General features: G+C 41.8%; 2 protein-coding genes across 2 annotated transcripts; one reads left to right on the top strand and one right to left on the bottom strand.

Annotated features, from left to right (window-relative positions):
• Positions 1 to 8,651: 8,651 nt before the first annotated feature.
• LOC112218845 (high choriolytic enzyme 2-like) lies at positions 8,652 to 13,733 on the bottom strand. The gene is made up of 8 exons (XM_024380056.2): positions 13,707 to 13,733; positions 13,259 to 13,337; positions 13,030 to 13,075; positions 12,668 to 12,820; positions 10,605 to 10,722; positions 9,470 to 9,648; positions 9,202 to 9,283; positions 8,652 to 8,868 (listed from the first exon to the last, which is right to left on the bottom strand). The coding sequence occupies exons 2-8, from the start codon at positions 13,322 to 13,324 to the stop codon at positions 8,742 to 8,744; spliced, it is 771 nt and encodes a 256-aa protein (XP_024235824.1). The 5' UTR covers positions 13,325 to 13,337; positions 13,707 to 13,733; the 3' UTR covers positions 8,652 to 8,741.
• A 1,752-nt stretch (positions 13,734 to 15,485) lies between these two features.
• Positions 15,486 to 18,155, top strand: LOC121838720 (nuclear pore complex protein Nup160-like). Its single transcript, XM_042301180.1, has 4 exons — positions 15,486 to 15,663; positions 17,557 to 17,630; positions 17,858 to 18,004; positions 18,132 to 18,155. The coding sequence occupies exons 1-4, from the start codon at positions 15,561 to 15,563 to the stop codon at positions 18,153 to 18,155; spliced, it is 348 nt and encodes a 115-aa protein (XP_042157114.1). The 5' UTR covers positions 15,486 to 15,560.
• The last annotated feature ends 1,016 nt before the right edge of the window (positions 18,156 to 19,171 follow it).

Below are 19,171 nucleotides of genomic sequence, written 5' to 3'. Positions count from 1 at the left end.
TAGGCTACCTCTTACCCTTCCTATGACTGTGTGGAATCGGTGGATGTGTGAATAACATAGCCTGATGAAGGATGGTCTTCATGTTGTGTTGTCATGAGTTATATTAACATGCCGACAGTCAGAGTAACGGTTTCGGCCTATTGGGATAACGTATGCCTAAGAATGCACCATAGATATAGTAGCCTATATCATTCACTGTTTTGTATAATTATATCAAATATTCAAAGTGCATAATGTCAGCTAAAATATCCAGGATATACACCTTTTTTACAGGTTATATTTTCCTGCAATTATTACCTCATAGCCTAAACGTTTTTATTAAATGTAGGCCCAAAGACCTATAGGCTTGTAATCTAGATCTGCGGCCTGAGATATGCCTTTGGATCGATAGATCATGTATCATTTCTGGCACCATTTATTTCAATGCTGTCAATAATGGCTCTGCAGTCTCGACAGATGATCGACCATTGATATGAATGAGTTATACTGGGGTTTCCAGATGTACCATTTAGGATTACAGAGTTGATCCCTGCTGCCTGATTATTTATTGCCTTGATACACTATTTGGGTCAAATAGCATTGTGATGATGTACAATAGGCCTGCGATAATTACTGACGGGCGCTTGTGTTTGGACTCTTTTATAGCTGGTGCCATTGCTGCTTTGAAATTACACGCACAGTGGAATACCTTGGTGATGTCACTTCCACAGTGTGTCCCATTTCTCTGTTCCACAGACTCTCTTAGCTTCATACTGTATGTCATAGTTAGAATTAAGTGTGTATAGTACAGTACTGGGTTGTCTCAATTACCACACCTACAGGTGCAATCAAAGTGGACAGCTGCCAGTCAGTCTGTGCGCTGTTCATTTAAGATGTGGCCCAGGCCCTTGGCTCGCAGACATAGCCTATTATTGTCCTGGCTCCTGTCATGCGTCAAATCCAAAACTCATGTCTAAATCAGATGCAGATCGCTGGACATTGCTGGAGATGTCATGCAGAGATAATCTTTTCCATCCATCCCCTTTCTCAATCAGGGTGCTGAAGGGAAACGTGTCATTAGTTGGAGATTATGGGGACTGTTTGGATGAAAGGGGCTCAGTGCCTTCAGAAAGCATTTACACCCCTTGACTTTTCCACATTTTTGTGTTAAAGCCTGAATTCAAAATGTATTATGTTTAACAATACCCCACAATACTTTATAATGTCAAAGTGGAATGATGTTTTTCAAAAGGTTTACAAATTAATTATAAGTGAAAGCTGAAATGTATTGAAAAAATGAATATTCAACCCCTTTGTTATGGCAAGTCTAAATAAATTCAAGAGTAAATCTGTGTTTAATAAGTCACATAATAAGTTGCATGGACTCACTCCGTAGGCAATAATAGTGTTTAGCATGATTTTTCATGCACATTGAACACATTGAATATCCCTTTGCACATTGAATATCCCTTTGAGCATGGTGAAGTTATTTACACTTTGGAGGGGGTACAGTGCCTTGCGAAAGTATTCGGCCCCCTTGAACTTTGCGACCTTTTGCCACATTTCAGGCTTCAAACATAAAGATATAAAACTGTATTTTTTGTGAAGAATCAACAACAAGTGGGACACAATCATGAAGTGGAACAACATTTATTGGATATTTCAAACTTTTTTAACAAATAAAAAACTGAAAAATTGGGTGTGCAAAATTATTCAGCCCCCGTAAGTTAATACTTTGTAGCGCCACCTTTTGCTGTGATTACAGCTGTAAGTCGCTTGGGGTATGTCTCTATCAGTTTTGCACATCGAGAGACTGAAATTTTTTCCCATTCCTCCTTGCAAAACAGCTCGAGCTCAGTGAGGTTGGATGGAGAGCATTTGTGAACAGCAGTTTTCAGTTCTTTCCACAGATTCTCGATTGGATTCAGGTCTGGACTTTGACTTGGCCATTCTAACACCTGGATATGTTTATTTTTGAACCATTCCATTGTAGATTTTGCTTTATGTTTTGGATCATTGTCTTGTTGGAAGACAAATCTCCGTCCCAGTCTCAGGTCTTTTGCAGACTCCATCAGGTTTTCTTCCAGAATGGTCCTGTTTTTGTCTCCATCCATCTTCCAATCCATTTTAACCATCTTCCCTGTCCCTGCTGAAGAAAAGCAGGCCCAAACCATGATGCTGCCACCACCATGTTTGACAGTGGGGATGGTGTGTTCAGGGTGATGAGCTGTGTTGCTTTTACGCCAAACATAACGTTTTGCATTGTTGCCAAAAAAGTTCAATTTTGGTTTCATCTGACCAGAGCACCTTCTTCCACATGTTTGGTGTGTCTCCCAGGTGGCTTGTGGCAAACTTTAAACAACACTTTTTATGGATATCTTTAAGAAATGGCTTTCTTCTTGCCACTCTTCCATAAAGGCCAGATTTGTGCAATATACGACTGATTGTTGTCCTATGGACAGAGTCTCCCACCTCAGCTGTAGATCTCTGCAGTTCATCCAGAGTGATCATGGGCCTCTTGGTTGCATCTCTGATCAGTCTTCTCCTTGTATGAGCTGAAAGTTTAGAGGGACGGCCAGGTCTTGGTAGATTTGCAGTGGTCTGATACTCCTTCCATTTCAATATTATTGCTTGCACAGTGCACCTTGGGATGTTTAAAGCTTGGGAAATCTTTTTGTATCCAAATCCGGCTTTAAACTTCTTCACAACAGTATCTCGGACCTGCCTGGTGTGTTCCTTGTTCTTCATGATGCTCTCTGCGCTTTTAACGGACCTCTGAGACTATCACAGTGCAGGTGCATTTATACAGAGACTTGATTACACACAGGTGGATTGTATTTATCATCATTAGTCATTTAGGTCAACATTGGATCATTCAGAGATCCTCACTGAACTTCTGGAGAGAGCTTGCTGCACTGAAAGTAAAGGGGCTGAATAATTTTGCACGCCCAATTTTTCAGTTTTTGATTTGTTATAAAAGTTTGAAATATCCAATAAATGTCGTTCCACTTCATGATTGTGTCCCACTTGTTGTTGATTCTTCACAAAAAAATACAGTTTTATATCTTTATGTTTGAAGCCTGAAATGTGGCAAAAGGTCGCAAAGTTCAAGGGGGCCGAATACTTTCGCAAGGCACTGTATGTGTGTTTCCTGTCCTTCATGAGATCACCAAATGAAGCATACTCGTCACGACTGTCCCTTAAGTGTCCACGGACCATTCCCACATTCTCAAACGTAGAAACATTGTTTAGTTCTCTCATTTTGGAGATTAGGAGTTTTGAACAAAGAGAAACTCTTTGTTCTGGTAGACTCTCTCCCTCAGTACTGCATGGCAGTTTCTACCAGGTATTTATGACCATTGTAAAACCTGCCGTGTGTGTGTGTGTGTGTGTGTGTGTGTGTGAGAGAGAAGGAGAGACAAGGAGGGGGGGGAGCCACTATATACACCCAAAAGGCCACTTTGTGACAGTCCCCCTCTGGTGGGTTCAATCTTGTGATTATCCTGCAAGTTGCAAACCAACATAAAAATAATGACCAAGTGATGTCCTGGTTGTGGATCATTGTTGCAGTCCCCCTCTGGTGGTTGACCTTGGTAGGCTGTCTGAAAGTGGAGCAGTCCACCACAAGGATGGGCAGTGGATGTCCGGTTGGTGATCGCCGTTGCAGTCCCCCTCTGGTGGCCGACCCGGGTAGGATTTCTACAAGCGGAACAGGCTGCCACAAGGATGGGCAGCAGATGTCCGGATTTGGATTGCCGTTCTGGACCCGTCGTCCAGACTGGAAGATCTGGGCAATAACTTAGGCAGATGTTAACAACGCACACACACTCAAAAAATATATAATTGCATTTCTTTCCAAATGAGCGGTGTGGTGATGGTGTGGTGATGGTTGAATGGTTGTATGATGGTGATGGTTGTATGGGGACTTTGTTTATGGCTCTATTGCTTCCTAAGTGTCAAAGGAACTGAAACGTAAAGGAATGAAAGCATAAACAAAAGATATACAAAATATAGTTCTCACAACAATCATCTAATTGGACTGTATTCTACATACTTTCAAGATCTTGGCAAAATGACCCTATCATGGCATTGTCTAATGATCAAGTTGGGGCTGAAAATTTGTTCTCATTTGTTACTGACAGTTACCCTCTGTGTGTAACTTACTGTGTGTAAACTGTGGACTCCGGCGCTGCTGTAAGATATACAAATCAGCTATTTTTAAACCGCTGAAGGGGGCTACTATTCCTGTTCACTCAGCCTAATTGAAAACTGACTCGGGGCCAAATCTGGCTAATCATGTTTAGGCTAATTGGCCGTCCAGTGTTCCCAGGCCCAGGCGGAGGCTAGGCTTAGGCAAGGAGGGGGCCAGGGGCATCACAGCATAAACTATTGATATGGGACTGGCCAGGTCTGGATAGTGGGGGTTAGGGAACAGTAGACCTGAGCTGCATCCCAAATGGCTCATTATTCACTTTAGAGTACACTACCTTTGAAAGAGGATGCCATTTGGGAGAAGTAGACCTGCCCTACCTCCCATGGAGGACCCCATGTGAATGGTAATCTAACGAAGCCTTATTTTACATGACGCTCATACAATATGATCATGCAATGTACTGCAGAACTATTAGCCTTAAGCTGAGGTAAACCACAGCACAGTGGCTTATCTCAAGCTTTTAACAATATAGAAAGTTGTTATGGGATGCTTATCATTTTTTGTAGAGCAATATTATGATGGAGATAAATGCATCATAGGAAATGTGTTGTCGTACACATTATATGCAGTAAACCAAAACTGGTCCTTAGGCCCCACAGGCTTTAAGCCTTGTGTAATTGATATCCTACCTAAAAGAAGTGATTAAAAGAAGTCATCATGCATGCCCCTACATATTGACCCAAGATCAATGTTGCGTTACTAAGGTAAGTATTCGAGGAGGGTAAATCTGATCCTAGATATGTTTCTAACACACAGTATAAGGAGTGTCTTCCCTGGGGGATGTGAGGACACTCAGGACAGCCCACAGAGGAAGTAGCAATCAGAAAGAGAGAGAGAGATAGGGAAAGAGGGAGAGAGAGAGAGAGAGGCCTCTGTAACTGGAGATGTGTGGACTGGACTGATAGTGATAGATGAGGCCAGCTATGGGGAACTGACCTGAGGCTAGGCTACATGCCCCTCTTCCTCTCTCCCCCCAACCCTCTTTTGGGACTTGGCTCACAGTGACTCGCTCATTGTCGGGACACACAGTAGGCACAATAGTTTCCTGTTGGCGACGAGGTGGGAAGGAGTGGGAGGAGGGGTACCAGTGTGCTCGTGCGTTTGGGTCATTCGGCAGACAGACCCGACGACCCAGATAAAATGACTCTGTCCCGGATGAATCTCATGTCCTGGCGAGAGCTTCAAATGGGGAGACACAGAGGGTCCGGATAGTGACTAGTGACCAACAGAAAGAGAGAGAGAGAGAGAGAGAGAGAGAGAGAAGGACGAGGGGATGTAGGGAGAAGAGGAGGAGGGGATGGAGAACGGAACTGGGCCACATCTTCCTGATTGTCCTGAGTGGATGCCAATGGCTGAAGCAGACCTCTCTGTTGCGTCACCACCGCGGCCCGCGCCTCTCTCTCTAAAACTTTGGGCCAACATCTTCTGTTTGAGGAGCAGGAGGAGCAGGCGAAGCAGGAGGAGCAGGTGGATTAGGTCGAACAAGTGGAGCAGGAGTGTGTTTACCCATAATAGGGCATTTTGTAAATAAGAAATGGTATTTGTCATAGCAATTACCCATTGCAAGATCTACATATACTTCTACAGATCAAAACACAAACTGGTTTGAAATGATATGACAAACCACAAAGGAATAGACAATGAAGACAGGTTGCTAGGGAGGTAAACGTGTGAGGCATGCAGCAAGACTGTCAGGGAGAGATCCCAGCATATATTCTGTTTGGAAGGAGGTGTGGAAAACGTTAGGTCTGCACTATGGCAAGTATGGGCTAAAAGAAATATGCATACTGTCACATTCACCAGATTCACCGATAGAACAATGAGCCAGATGTTTAATCAGATGTATAAATTTGAAGGATCCGGTTGGCATTTCCACTCACAACCAAATATGGTGATGAGAGGAAGCACAGGGGCCGGCGGTGGGAGAAGATGGAGCGAGATGGATTTTTTTCTGACATTCTGCAAATTTTCTCCTCGATGAAACATTTTATCTCAATACAGTTTTCTGTTACCAAAACTAGAATCTGTTATGAACAGACTTGAATATGTTTTGGACACTTTCCCCTTTGCAAAAGTTTCACATTTTTTATTTTTTATTATTTTTAGAAGTGCAAGGTCGAATTTAATTATTGTACAAGAGCACTTCACAGAGTAGGCATTGCCTAACAGAAATATGCAAATACATGCTAGAATGCGCCAATAGGATCTCGCTTGCTTGTGCTTGGCTCTGCCCACCTCCTTGCTTTGTCTGCCCACTATGATTCATTTTCTCTTATTGGAAACGACAGGCTGTGGTCTATCTTGGGTTAGTTATAAAAATCAACAGATTTTTCAGTTACTGGGCCACAGCTCTAACCCCCCTCCCCCCCAACCACCCACTCAGGCTTTCATATTGACTCCTAGCCTAGGGGTTGTGAATGTGATACTGGCAAGCGTCAGAGAGAAAGACACCCTTGTTCAAAAACGGTCCCCGACATCAGTTCAAATGGATGTAGAAACTTGATGACTTTAACACCAACATGGCATGTCAGTCAACCCTACCAGGAAGTTACATGTTACAGAAAAACTCATTCAGGAGTTGGCCCACAAATACTATTGTGTAGATCAATGATCCTGAATAAAGTTATGTGTAACACTAAGCTTATCAGATTTCAACTTTGACTCTATTTAGCATTTCAGAACCAACCTTTTTAATTAGAGTCTGTGTCTCTTTCTCAAGTAGACGGAAGAATGGAAGAATTGTGTTTATGAAACATGTCCGTTGGGATCCAAGTCAAAATGCAGACAGCCATCAAACTCTCATTTGTAATTACAGTAGCCCTATAACCTATAATTTCACAGAAAGTGATAACCTATATTTGGCTTAGGCAGGTAATGAAGATATACTGATCCATCTAGTCAGCTCTTCATCACAACCACACACTGACTGGTTAGTCTCTCTAGACATCCGCCTTCCACAATTTAAAAATGCTCTGACCTAGGGTCTGGTTATCCAGACTACTTCCTGGTGGTGGTGATGTGCTTGAAGTGCCAACAACTCTGTGCTTTACATTAAGTAATACAGATAGTAGGTTCTCTGCCTTACAAACATTTAAACAGTTTGAGCATTTAAAATCAGGGATGGTGATGTGTTCTGTTGAATATATGTTATTTATTTAACCTTTATTTAACTAGGCAAGTCAGTTATGAACAAATTCGTATTTTACAATGACGGCCTACCCCGGCCAAACCCTAACCCTAACCCGGTCTACGCTGGACCAATTGTGTGCCGCCCTATGGGACTCCCGATCAAGGCTGGTTGTGACACAGCCCGGGATCAAACCAGGGTCTGTAGTGACACCTCTAGCACTGAGATGCAGTGCCTTAGACACCTGTCACTCTGGAGCCTGGGAAAATAGTGTCTAAAATGTTCATGCATTAAAACATCATCTGGATTCAAATTCATTCTATTGTGGGAGATGGGGAGTCTGATGACACAGTAGTATACTCATCCATGGGATCAATAGTGGACGGCCGGGGTAGGGAATGGGAATGGGGGCGTGCTCGGTCCGCTTTTTCCTGTAGTCCACAATCAAGACAAAGGAGATGATTGTGGACTACAGGAAAAAGAGGACCGAGCACGCCCCCATTCTCTTCGATGGGGCTGAAGTGGAGCAGGTTGAGAGCTTCAAGTTCCTTGGTGTCCATCACCAAACAAACTAACATGGTCCAACTATACCAAGACAGTCGTAAAGAGGGCACAACAAAACCTATTCCCCCTCAGGAGACTGAAAAGATTTGTCATGGGTCCTCAGATCCTCAAGAGGTTCTACAGCTGCACTATTGGGAGCATCCTGACTGGTTGCATCACTGCCTGGTATGGCAACTGCTCGCACTACATAGGGTAGTGCGAACGGCCCAGTACATCACTGGGGCCAAGCTTCCTGCCATCCAGGATCTCTATACAAGACGGTGTCAGAGGAAGGCCCTAAAAATTGTCAAAGACTCCAGCCACCCTAGTCATAAACTGTTCCCTCTGCTACCGCACGGCAAGCAGTACTGGAGGGCCAAGTCTAGGTCCAAGAGACTTCTTAACAGCTTCTACCCCCAAGCTATAAGACTCCTGAACACCTAATCAAATAGCTAACCAGACTATTTGCATTGCCCCCCCCTGCCCCCTCTTTACACCGCTGCTACTCTCTGTTGTTATCATCTATAGTCACTTTAATATCTCTACCTACATGTACATATTACCTCAACTAACCGGTGCCCCCGCACATTGACACATTGACTTGGCGGGGTTTACAGTTTGAGGACTATTTCCTTGGTTCCATTGGGCCACGCATGCTCAATCAAGCCCAGGTAAAGTAGGCTATTTAATATGATTTCAAATAATATATATATATATATATATTTTTTTTTTATCCACGCTGTAGAAAAATATATTAAGACTTTAAAATGATGAAACAAAAATACTGTATATTTTTGCCGGTTTATTGAACTTTACTCTGATATCAACACTGAGTCATTGACACAACCTTGTGAGAGGACAGAAACACAAGGTGTCTGTTTAACAGTTGTACAGCCTGTTGAGACGGGTGATGTCGCTCTGGCTCATCTGGGAGGCGTTTCCAATCTCCACGTTCTGGTTGGGGATGGGAACCATGGTGGGCTGGTTGTTCTTGGAGAAGGCGTACCTGCAATCACATCACACCATCATGAACACTTGGGATGAGTGGGGGTAGGCTTACCATATTGTTATATTTTTGGGCATGGTTTTACGCTTATCTAGACAGGTTAGAAGTAGAATCGGTCAGATAGATGAAAGGGACACAGTATGAAGGGCGGAACCAAGAATCGGATTGAACATAATGTTAAATTCCACATTAATAACATGTGCGAGGAGCTGGGTGTCTTACTGTTAAACCACAGGCTCTGTACATAATTAGAATTCTATGAGGCTGGTTAGACAATTATTCAACTGACTAAGCATCTACTGGTGTGAAAGTGGTAAAACAATGGTGACTAACCTGTGGTACTGCATGACGGAGTTGTAGTCATAGGCCGTTCCCTGGTTCAGGGTGGCGATCTTGTTGAAGTTGTGCTCCATGCCTGGAAGAGAGAGAATATGTCTAGATTTACCTTGCCCTAATAAATAAATGCAACGGTTGGTGACCGATGCAACAGTGTGTGTGTTTGCCCGCATATGTAATGGACATGTTTGTGTGTGCGTGTGGACATTCAAAGAATATAATAGACTGTCTGTGTATGTACATGGGAATGTGAAAGGGATCCTACCGGACTGGACATTCTGGAGGAGAACGCGGATGTGATTGTCACGGTCGCTGCGGGTCTGTTCGTGGTTGAAGCCCAGGGCATGGAGGAGCTCGTGCTGGGTGGTGCCGTGGTACACACAGCCAGATCGGCTCAGAGACACAACCTGGGCATTGCCAGAACGACCAACATAGGACCAGCACCTGCCATGAATGGGTTGGACAGAGTTGTAACAGTGCAATTAGTTTTAATTGTCTCTGACAGACCCACACAAATGTACTTATACACACACACTGTTAACAGAAGTGTGTCATGCCTTATAATGCAGTTTCATGTCTCACACTGAACTGTCCTAACCAATGATGTATATAAACCCTGGATGACTGACACTGGGTGCTGTATTGAAGGCCCCCGCAGCAATCTTGATACTCCTCCTCTATTGTAATTTCTTGGGGGAAGCAAAAGAAATGCATTTATTAAAGATGCAATATGCAGAAATGGCTCCTCAATTTCCTGGTTGCTAAAATTCTAATAGTTCGGCTTATTTCAGTTTGTGACAGAACAAGCACCCAGAGTGTAGAGAATCATTGTACCATCTAAACTGCTGTGACATATCTTTTGTTTGAAGCTGGTGTACAAAACTGAAAGGGGAAGCATAGAAATAGAGCACGTAGAATAGGTCTACTGCTTCTTAGGTTTGCTTTCAACGAGAATGACAGATCTATAACTCAAATCTCTATGTGAATTTGGTCAGATTTCCCCAAAAGTTGACACATTTATTATTTTACAGACGGCTTAATGCATCATTTTAAATGATATTGTGTGAGCTAAACATACAAATATATAAAAACATTTTCCTTGAAGTAGAGAGTACTAATGTTACTGTCCCCACTACAAAAAATACTTAAATACATGTAATTTTGTCCTTGAAATATTTAACTGAAATACTGTAGAATTATATAATTCCTATTGAGGACTGCTCCAACTGGGGAGTGCTGACCAGTGGCTTCAAAGCTTCTCACTGGCCAATACATAGCATCTGCAGTCCAGGGTTCATATATATATATATATATAACTCAGCCTGGTTCTGCACGTCATAAAGATCCTCATGTAGAATAGTAAGACCTATGAATTATATGTAATTCCATAGTGCACATACCCGTTCTGGGACTGGATGTGCAAGTAGTCTCTTTGGTTGGTGCGCTTGATGAAGTTGATGCAGGAGAAGCCTGCAAAGGACTGCAGACCACGCTCAATGACTTCCAGCTCCCTGGTGGCTGGCAGGACACAGATGGAACAAGAAAAACTACTGTTAAAAAACGACTACTCTATCATGAAACTTGCTACACAATACAGTTAATGGCCAGTAACACGGTTGGGGAATAATAGATTACATGTCATCTGTTACATGTAAGGGATTACAAAAACCGGTATCTGTAATCCGTTACATTGCCAGCAAAAATAGTAGTCAGATTACAGATATTTTTGAAAAACTAGATGATTACTTCGAGGATTACTTTAAATTCAGAAAGGATGTTTGCGGAAAAAAAATCATTGACACTTCTCTGTTTTCTCAATGACATTCAAATCAGAGTTGAAAAAAGTTTAAATTTGTTCCATCTGAGCGAGTCTGACCACAAATCAGAGACCACTACACAAAATCTGTTCGATGGATCGCGGGAAAAGAGCAGGAATAGGCTTTGTAGGATAAAGTCCAAGCTATGTCTTCCAACGGTGCGACTGCTGTCGTCATCCAAAGATTATTCAATTTGAATAAACGTTTAGAGGTAAGGATGACAGCAGTGGTGTAGTCTACGGCGATACGGATATCCCTTATTATTGATGTCTACATAGCGCATTGATGTGAATCACACTGCTGCTTTCTCATTTAGCTATTTGTGCCTTACGGTTGGTTGTTGTGGACGGCTGTTCACAATTCTAAATATGTATTTGAACCCAATAATGGTTGAATTCAATACATTTACGGTGCCTATCAATCAATGTTTTTGAAACCAGTGAAAAATGCGCTCTTGCAACAGCTGCATAGTGCAGATCGCAGCCTATGGAATAAAGTGGGGCTTTAAGTGCTCAATATAATTCATGTTGATCAAAAAAATCCATAGGCCTAATGGACACATGCTCAAACTCGCACACTTTTGATAGACTTAAAGGGGTAATCTGTAGCCAATTTTTTGAACAAATAAATTATATAAATCCATTAAATCTTGAAAGATATAACTTATAAATGCCGTATGAGTTTAGTTCAACTGTCACACTCCATGAGATCCCAAAATATAATCTTGTTTTTCTCCGATGTTTGTAAATATTCTAAATGTAAAGAAACACTGTATAGTCTTTTAACATGGTTAAAACAATAATGTTTATATCATGGATGGTCAGTCCTTGCATCCATAGCTCTGTCTACTATCTGAGAAGTTACATTTCTCCAGGCCCATCCCTCAACTTTTTACCAAAACAGAGGCGGGGCAAGTATTTCCAAGTCATTTTCTTGAAGATCAAGGGGTATAAAAATGTATTATAATGACTGGAATACTGATAGACATAGTTTTTAATGTAAAGATATAATTTATTCGTATTATTATATGTAGTAGAAAGCGATGGGTTAGATAGAAGAAGCCTACATAACCAACCCATAAAGTAGAATGTAACTTCCATATGTGGCCAGCTATTTAAACTTTAACATAGATTTAGCCTGCAATAGATGTTGTTCAATTGGTAACGTACTTTTTTGTCTTCTTCTAATGCCTCTTAAGGGGAAAGTAATCTAAAAGTAACTGAATGTAATCAGATGACGTTACTGAGTTTGGGTAATCCAAAAGTTACGTTAGTGATTACAATTTTGGACGGGTAATTAGTAACTAACGGATTACATTTAGAAAGTAACCTACCCAACCCTGGCCAGTAATGATTAGTTGTTACTTATATGGCCTACTTATATAGCTTTATACAGTAGTTTGGGACTCATGTACAGATGTAGGACATTAATATGTAGTGTAAAAGGGCTTCTGAAGTTTATAATTTACACTTTAATATGTAAGACTTGATTTGAGCCTTTTTTGTTTGATCAAACCCTACAAAAAAAATCGATTAATTACAATCCACATTTGCTGTTGCTGCAGGATTATTTTCCTGCTCTAGCAAACTAGCTCAAGTTAATATCCAACATCGTTAAATAAGATATCATCATGACATGGTACTTACAGTACTGGTTGGCGATGACGTAGGGCACATAGACTCTGCCGTCGCTGGACTTGGGCCACATGCAGCCGCGAGATGTGCAGGGGTCAGCGTTCCTCTCAGCCTCGTTGACGTAGGCGATGTCATCCACAATCAAGGGCTCGTTACGGGTATGCACTGGAGGGACGGGGACAGGACAGGACGTCAAAGTGTGACACCTTGGATCAGTTTCCCTGATACCGATTAAGCCTAGTCCTGGACTGAAAAGCAATGCGATAATGTATTGTTTTTTTCTAATACATCTTTATTTCATATTGCATATCACTCATAATGTAATCTGAAAGTGTTGGCAGGTATTGTATATCACAATTTAAAAACTGTCTTACCAACATTCCTGTTGGCCTTCTCCAGCAGCTCAGAGACAGAGAGCTCCTATGGCACCATGCAGCAAAGACAGAGAGAAATAATGTCTTTGACAAATCAGCAAACATCTTACTATGAATAGTTAGGTTGTTTCACAAAATATGCATACGTCCACACATGGACGACACACACACATGCATGGATGCAGACACACAACACATACAGTAGAGAGTTTAGTAGAGTTTTACTCACCTCCTCGGCCCAGACGGCCACTACAAGCAGGGCCAGAAGGCCCAGAGTGTACTTCAATGCAGACATGTCAACAAACAACCTGCCAGGGTTAGACACTGTCAATAACTCTGAATAACACCACAGAAAGTAATTGACTTACTGTAACTTTCCTGTAGTACAGGTGTAGGATCTTAATTTGATCACATTGTTGTTGCAGGAAATGCAAATATGTAGTATATTCAAGGCTTGTAATCCTTCTAAAGTTTGTCATTTCCACTTACAAATGTCAGACTTGATTTGCTCTAACATAAAATGTATCAACGCCTACATAAATGTCCATTAATTATAATCACCTTTCCTTTTGCCTCAGGATTTTTTTCCTGCTGAGAAACTGGTCAAATTAAGATCCTACACATGTAGCTTGCATGACATAGCTAGAGAATGCAAAGCACATGAACAACACTCTTACCTTTCGGGAAATGAAGTGAAGTTGGTTTACTGGTCCAGACACTGCACCTTATATAGTGGAATGCATACGTCTACCGGAACATTATCAATTTTTGGACGAGTTTGGCAATGACATTGAAAACACCCCTTTCTGCTGATAAGATGCAGATATGTTGTCTCGATGACATATGGCTAATTCTCAGACTTATCAGAAAAAGTTAGAAAGCCTTTCCTAACTTCTCTATTCCTTGAAAATGCTATTTAATATTTTGCAAATACCCATGGCCTGAGTTCTGTCAGTAAGATAATCACGAAACCAATAATAATCATGAAACCCCTGTGGATTACTTGTTGGCTATTGCTAGCAAAGTATTGAGGACATCTATTTCTGTAAATAGCCTAAAAGAAAGGCTTTGGCTATAATTTATCTGGTTATTCAGCAAGTTTCCTCTATCAGCATCCAGCCCAATATCATTGTGAATAGGCTTAGAAGTTCTGATATAGGTGGCAGTACTCATTTTGGGTGCTGGTACTGTTTATATTTAGGTGAAGGAGCTCCACAATATTTTTGAGCTAATATTATATAAGAGGCACAGGAGCTCAATCAGTAGAAATCAGCAAAGAGTTGAGCCTAATCTTTTTAATTTAAAACTTTGACATTGTATAGACTAAGTATACTCTATGTATATTCATATGATATGAGTCATTAGCCAAACTATGCATTTTTGTGACAAGCAGTCACAACTGTTCGCCCTTTACTGTGACAGCAACACTATGGAAGTCGGTTAATCTGCGACTTCAAGTTGTCTTGAATGTTGGCTCATGCTGTATATTCCATATACATAATATTACTTAATTTAAAAAAAAATCTCTGATCAAAAGAATAATATGGCTCAAGGGTGGGCGGGAGGTGTGACCCTTTCTGTCCAATGAGGACATTTCTGTACAATATTAACTATTAGGGGAACCAATTAGACCCTCCTGACACATCCAGAAAATACTTGGATGTTGGTGTAAATGTCAGTGTGAAGCCAAAGGCTCAGAATTACACAACAATAACTTTTCTATTCTATAGAATTGGGACATTTGAGTGTCCTAAATCACTATTATTTGTGAAATGTTTTTTTTAATCATAATACTAGCTACACCTAGTATTATTTTTCTTATTTTACTCTAGCTAAATTAATTGGTCTTATGTTTTATAAGAGCCAGAGAGGTTTTCTCTGGAGAAGCTAGCTAATACAGCTTTAAAATGAAGAAGAGAAGGCAGTATATTTCCTTGTCAATCCCACAACTCAATGCGGGGAAGATGGTGGCGGTTTTAGAAAGGAGTTTCATAGAAATAAGTCGGTTTGAGAGGGAAACCCTACCAACATTCCGGGAAATAACTGTAAACCTAGGTACATCTTCATGGGATATTAAAAGAGTGACCCACTCTTTATTTGCTCATATGAACGGTTTATATGACAAACTGTGTATAGAATATGGTCGTGAGTGACCCACCATGCATGCTAACTATTGACATCATGTAGCTGGCGTGTGGCCAACAAGCTATATTGCTAGTTAGTATGATAACGGTATCCTCTGCAGGTGCATTTGTTACCTCCGAGCCCCAACCTAAACCAAAGTTAGCCAACCGTACTGTACGCCGCTTTAGCTACACCTTATGCCGAAATCATTCTCAAGTATCGGTATCCTGGTGCATGAGTTGTTTGGTAGCAGCTTTCCACAGTCTGGTTTTCCTCGTTTATTGACAGCTGTCTTTTAGTTATTGGGCAAAGAGAGCGTTGTGATGGTGCAAACCTAGCAAGTGGTCAACCACCTGTCAGACCTAAACAGTTTGAGACTGTCATGTGTGGTTTCTTGACGGGTCTGAATGCTCTTCCTGGCAGTGTGGTATACCCAGACAGAGCAGGAGGCTTTCACTATGAGGGAAGTGGAACACTCCTGTCCATCACTAGCAACAGATTCCTACACTGGTGAGTTTTTTTAAACCTTTATTTAACTAGGCAAGTCATTTAAGAACAAATTCTTATTTTCACTGACAGCCTAGGAACAGTCTTAACTGTCTTGTTCAGGGGCAGAACGACAGATTTTTACATTGTCAGCTTGGGGATTCGATCATGCAACCTTTCAGTTACTAGCCCAATACTCTAATCACTAGGCTACCTGCAAGTTGTGCTTGCTATGTATGTTCTTATATACCATTGGTCATGTAGTGTATGTGGACACCTGCACGTTGAACATCTGATTCCAGATTCATGGGCATTAATGAGGTTGGTCCCCCCCCCCCGCTATAACAGCCTCCACTCTTCCGGGAAGGCGTTCCACTATATGTGGAACATTGCTGTGGGGACTTGCTTCCATTCAGCCGCAAGGATTAGTGAGGTCGGGCACTGATGTTGGGCGATTCGGCCTGGCTCGCAGTCGGTGTAACCAATTCATCCCAAAGGTGTTCGATGGGGTTGAGGTCAGGGCTCTGCAGGCCGATCTAGACAATCCATTTATGTAAGGACCTCACTTTGTGCACAGGGAAGGGCATTCCCCAAACTGTTGCTACAAAGTTGGAAGCACAGAATCGTCTAGAACAGTGGTTCCCAAACTTTTTATAGTCCCGTACCACTTCAAACAATCAACCTTCAGCTGCGTACCCCCTCTTGCACCAGGGTCAGCGCGCTCTCAAATTAGTTTTTTTTGTCATTGTAAGCCTGCCACACACACACACTATACGATACATTTATTAAACATAAGATTGAGTGAGTTTGTCACAACCTGGCTCGTGGGAAATGACAGAGCTCCTATAGGACCAGGGCACAAATAATATAATCAATCATTTTGCTCTTTATTTAACCATCTTACATAATCTTATTTGTTAATTGAAAATTGTGAATAACTCCCCACCGGTTAATGAGAAGGGTGTGCTTGAAAGGATGCACATAACTCTGCAATGTTGGGTTGTATTGGAGAGAGTCTGTCTTAAATAATTTTTCACACAGTCTGTGCCTGTATTTAGTTTTCATGCTAGTGAGGGCCGAGAATCCACTCTCACATAGGTACATGGTTGCAAGGGCATCAGTGTCTTAACAGCGCGATTTGCCAAGGCAGGATACTGAACATAGCCCAATCCAGAAATCTGGCAGTGGCTTCTGATTAAATTTAATTTAATTTTCACAGAACCACTTGTTGCAATTTCGATGAGGCTCACTTGTTCAGATATCGGTAAGTGGACTGGAGGCAGGGCATGAAAGGGATGACAAATCCAGTTGTTTGTGTCATCTGTTTCGGGAAAGTACCTGCGTAATTGTGCACCCAACTCCCTCAGGTGCTTTGCTATATCACAAATGACATTGTCATCTCAAGTTAATTTGCACACAAAAAAATCATACAATGATGGAGACTAGAGGTCGACCGATTATGATTTTAACACCGATAACAATTATTGGAGGACCAAAAAAGGCCGATACTGATTAATCAGACTATTTTATATATATATAAAAGTGGGACACAATCATGAAGTGGAACGACATTTATTGGATATTTCAAACTTTTTTAACAAGCCCAATTTTTCAGTTTTTGATTTGTTAAAAAAGTTTGAAATATCCAATAAATGTCATTCCACTTCATGATTGTGTCCCACTTGTTGTTGATTCTTCACAAAAAAATACAGTTTTATATCTTTATGTTTGAAGCCTGAAATGTGGCAAAAGGTCGCAAAGTTCAAGGGGGCCGAATACTTTCGCAAGGCACTGTATCAAGAGATGATCTCTGTAACATTGTGAATTTGGTTTTCTGGTAGGAAATGAATATAATTTGAAGTGCTTTCCATTTCCTACTCTGCTTACCTCTATTGTGACGTCACCGTTCCACGGCAGGTCAGTGGAACCAGGTGTTTGTGCAGCCTGGCCCTGAGGAAGAGGTCCACATCGGCACAGACCAGGACCCCAGGGTAAGACAACACCACATCATTCATCACTGATATCAAATGGGATTTGAATTAATTAATCTGAATTTAATTTATTAAATTAACTGATTAATCATAACCTGATTTGATGACTTCACCCTCTATCCAAACATCATTGCAATTTATAAGTATCCTCTTATTCCATATTGTCACTATTGTGCCTACCCACATCAGAAAAAATATAATTTGTCCTATCTATTGTGTTATGACAGGAGACCTACCTGGACATGCTCTTCTCCCCCCTGAGATTCACTGCCTCTGCTATAGTCAAAGCCCTTCAGATTTACAGGAGAGGCACAGAGAGAATCACTGACCCACAGACCCTCAAGAAAGAGTTGACGGTCACTGTGGAGGGGGAGGTAAGCTAGACAAGGCTCCCTGCTTTCTGCGTATTCTCTCTCCATCTGACTCACACACCGTCTCCTGACTTTTTTCTCAGCTTGTTTCTGCTGCGTTTCCTACATGTATGACTCTCTCCCCCTCTAGCTGCAAAACAGTGACAGAGTTTGAGTTTAGCCAGGAGGAGTACAGGCAGCTACAGGTGGAGTTCTGGTCCATGTTCTATGCCTGCTGTCTACAGTACCAGGAGGGTCTGGCCACACCACTGGGCCTGCTGCTCAACCCACATACACACATAGTTTGTGTGCTGAAGAAGGTACAGATTGGAAGAGAGACTACATTCTTGCATATGTTTAGTTGATTTGGGACCATGTGACCCAAAAGGGGACAAAGGAAACCTGGTCATTTAAAACATACTTTTTTAATGTTTCATATTAAAATAATTTTGCTGGATTGCAGTGAATACGTGACTGTTTGATCCAGGGCTTTGTCATTCCTGGTGCCCTGCTTTGCTGTGGAGCACCTGTACCTGTATTTTGATGAGTACCTGTTCTCAGAGGAAGAGACACACGTGGCTGAGGGTAAAGACCTCTCTCATTCATCTGTCTGAGAATGTATAGTAGCCATTTTAGATCCAGAGTGCTCTTTACCTACTGGGTTTTTGTCAAGTGTAGCCATTCACACTAAGTGGTTCAATGTGAATTTGTTTCTCCTTGTTGAAAAGGTAGACATTGTTTTCCATTTTGGCTCTGCAGGGCTCCCTAACTCATCCCAGTTTCTCCTCATACCATGTTTCCCTATGTCCAGACCCGGAGGTTGGTCGTGACGTGCTGGTGCAGTGTCTGAGGCTGGTGAGTGCCGGGGGACATGGCCTACAAGATGGAGAAAGCCCTGGACATCTCCAGTCACCTGAGAGGGCCCGTGCGGAGATGGTGCTGGAGAACTTACTGGTCAACAAGAAGTCAATACGCGCACACCTCAACAGTTTTTGAAAATTACTATGTACTGTCTATGGAGGCTAGTTGAAAGTCAATTAATGATTTGGGAAAAAATTGTCATAGGAAAAATAATTTCAACCAACAAATATTCTTGACCTCCTATGGGTCATTCACATGCAGGCATTGCCGTGCTATGTGGAGTTTCGTGACTGACTGTTATGCAGCTTTCATTCCCATCATAGCGAGAAT

Source organism: Oncorhynchus tshawytscha, linkage group LG19 (assembly GCF_018296145.1).
Source record: "Oncorhynchus tshawytscha isolate Ot180627B linkage group LG19, Otsh_v2.0, whole genome shotgun sequence".
In the NCBI taxonomy this organism is placed as follows: domain Eukaryota; kingdom Metazoa; phylum Chordata; class Actinopteri; order Salmoniformes; family Salmonidae; genus Oncorhynchus; species Oncorhynchus tshawytscha.
Note: the sequence above shows the minus strand (reverse complement) of the source record. Positions and strands in the feature narration are given on the sequence as shown.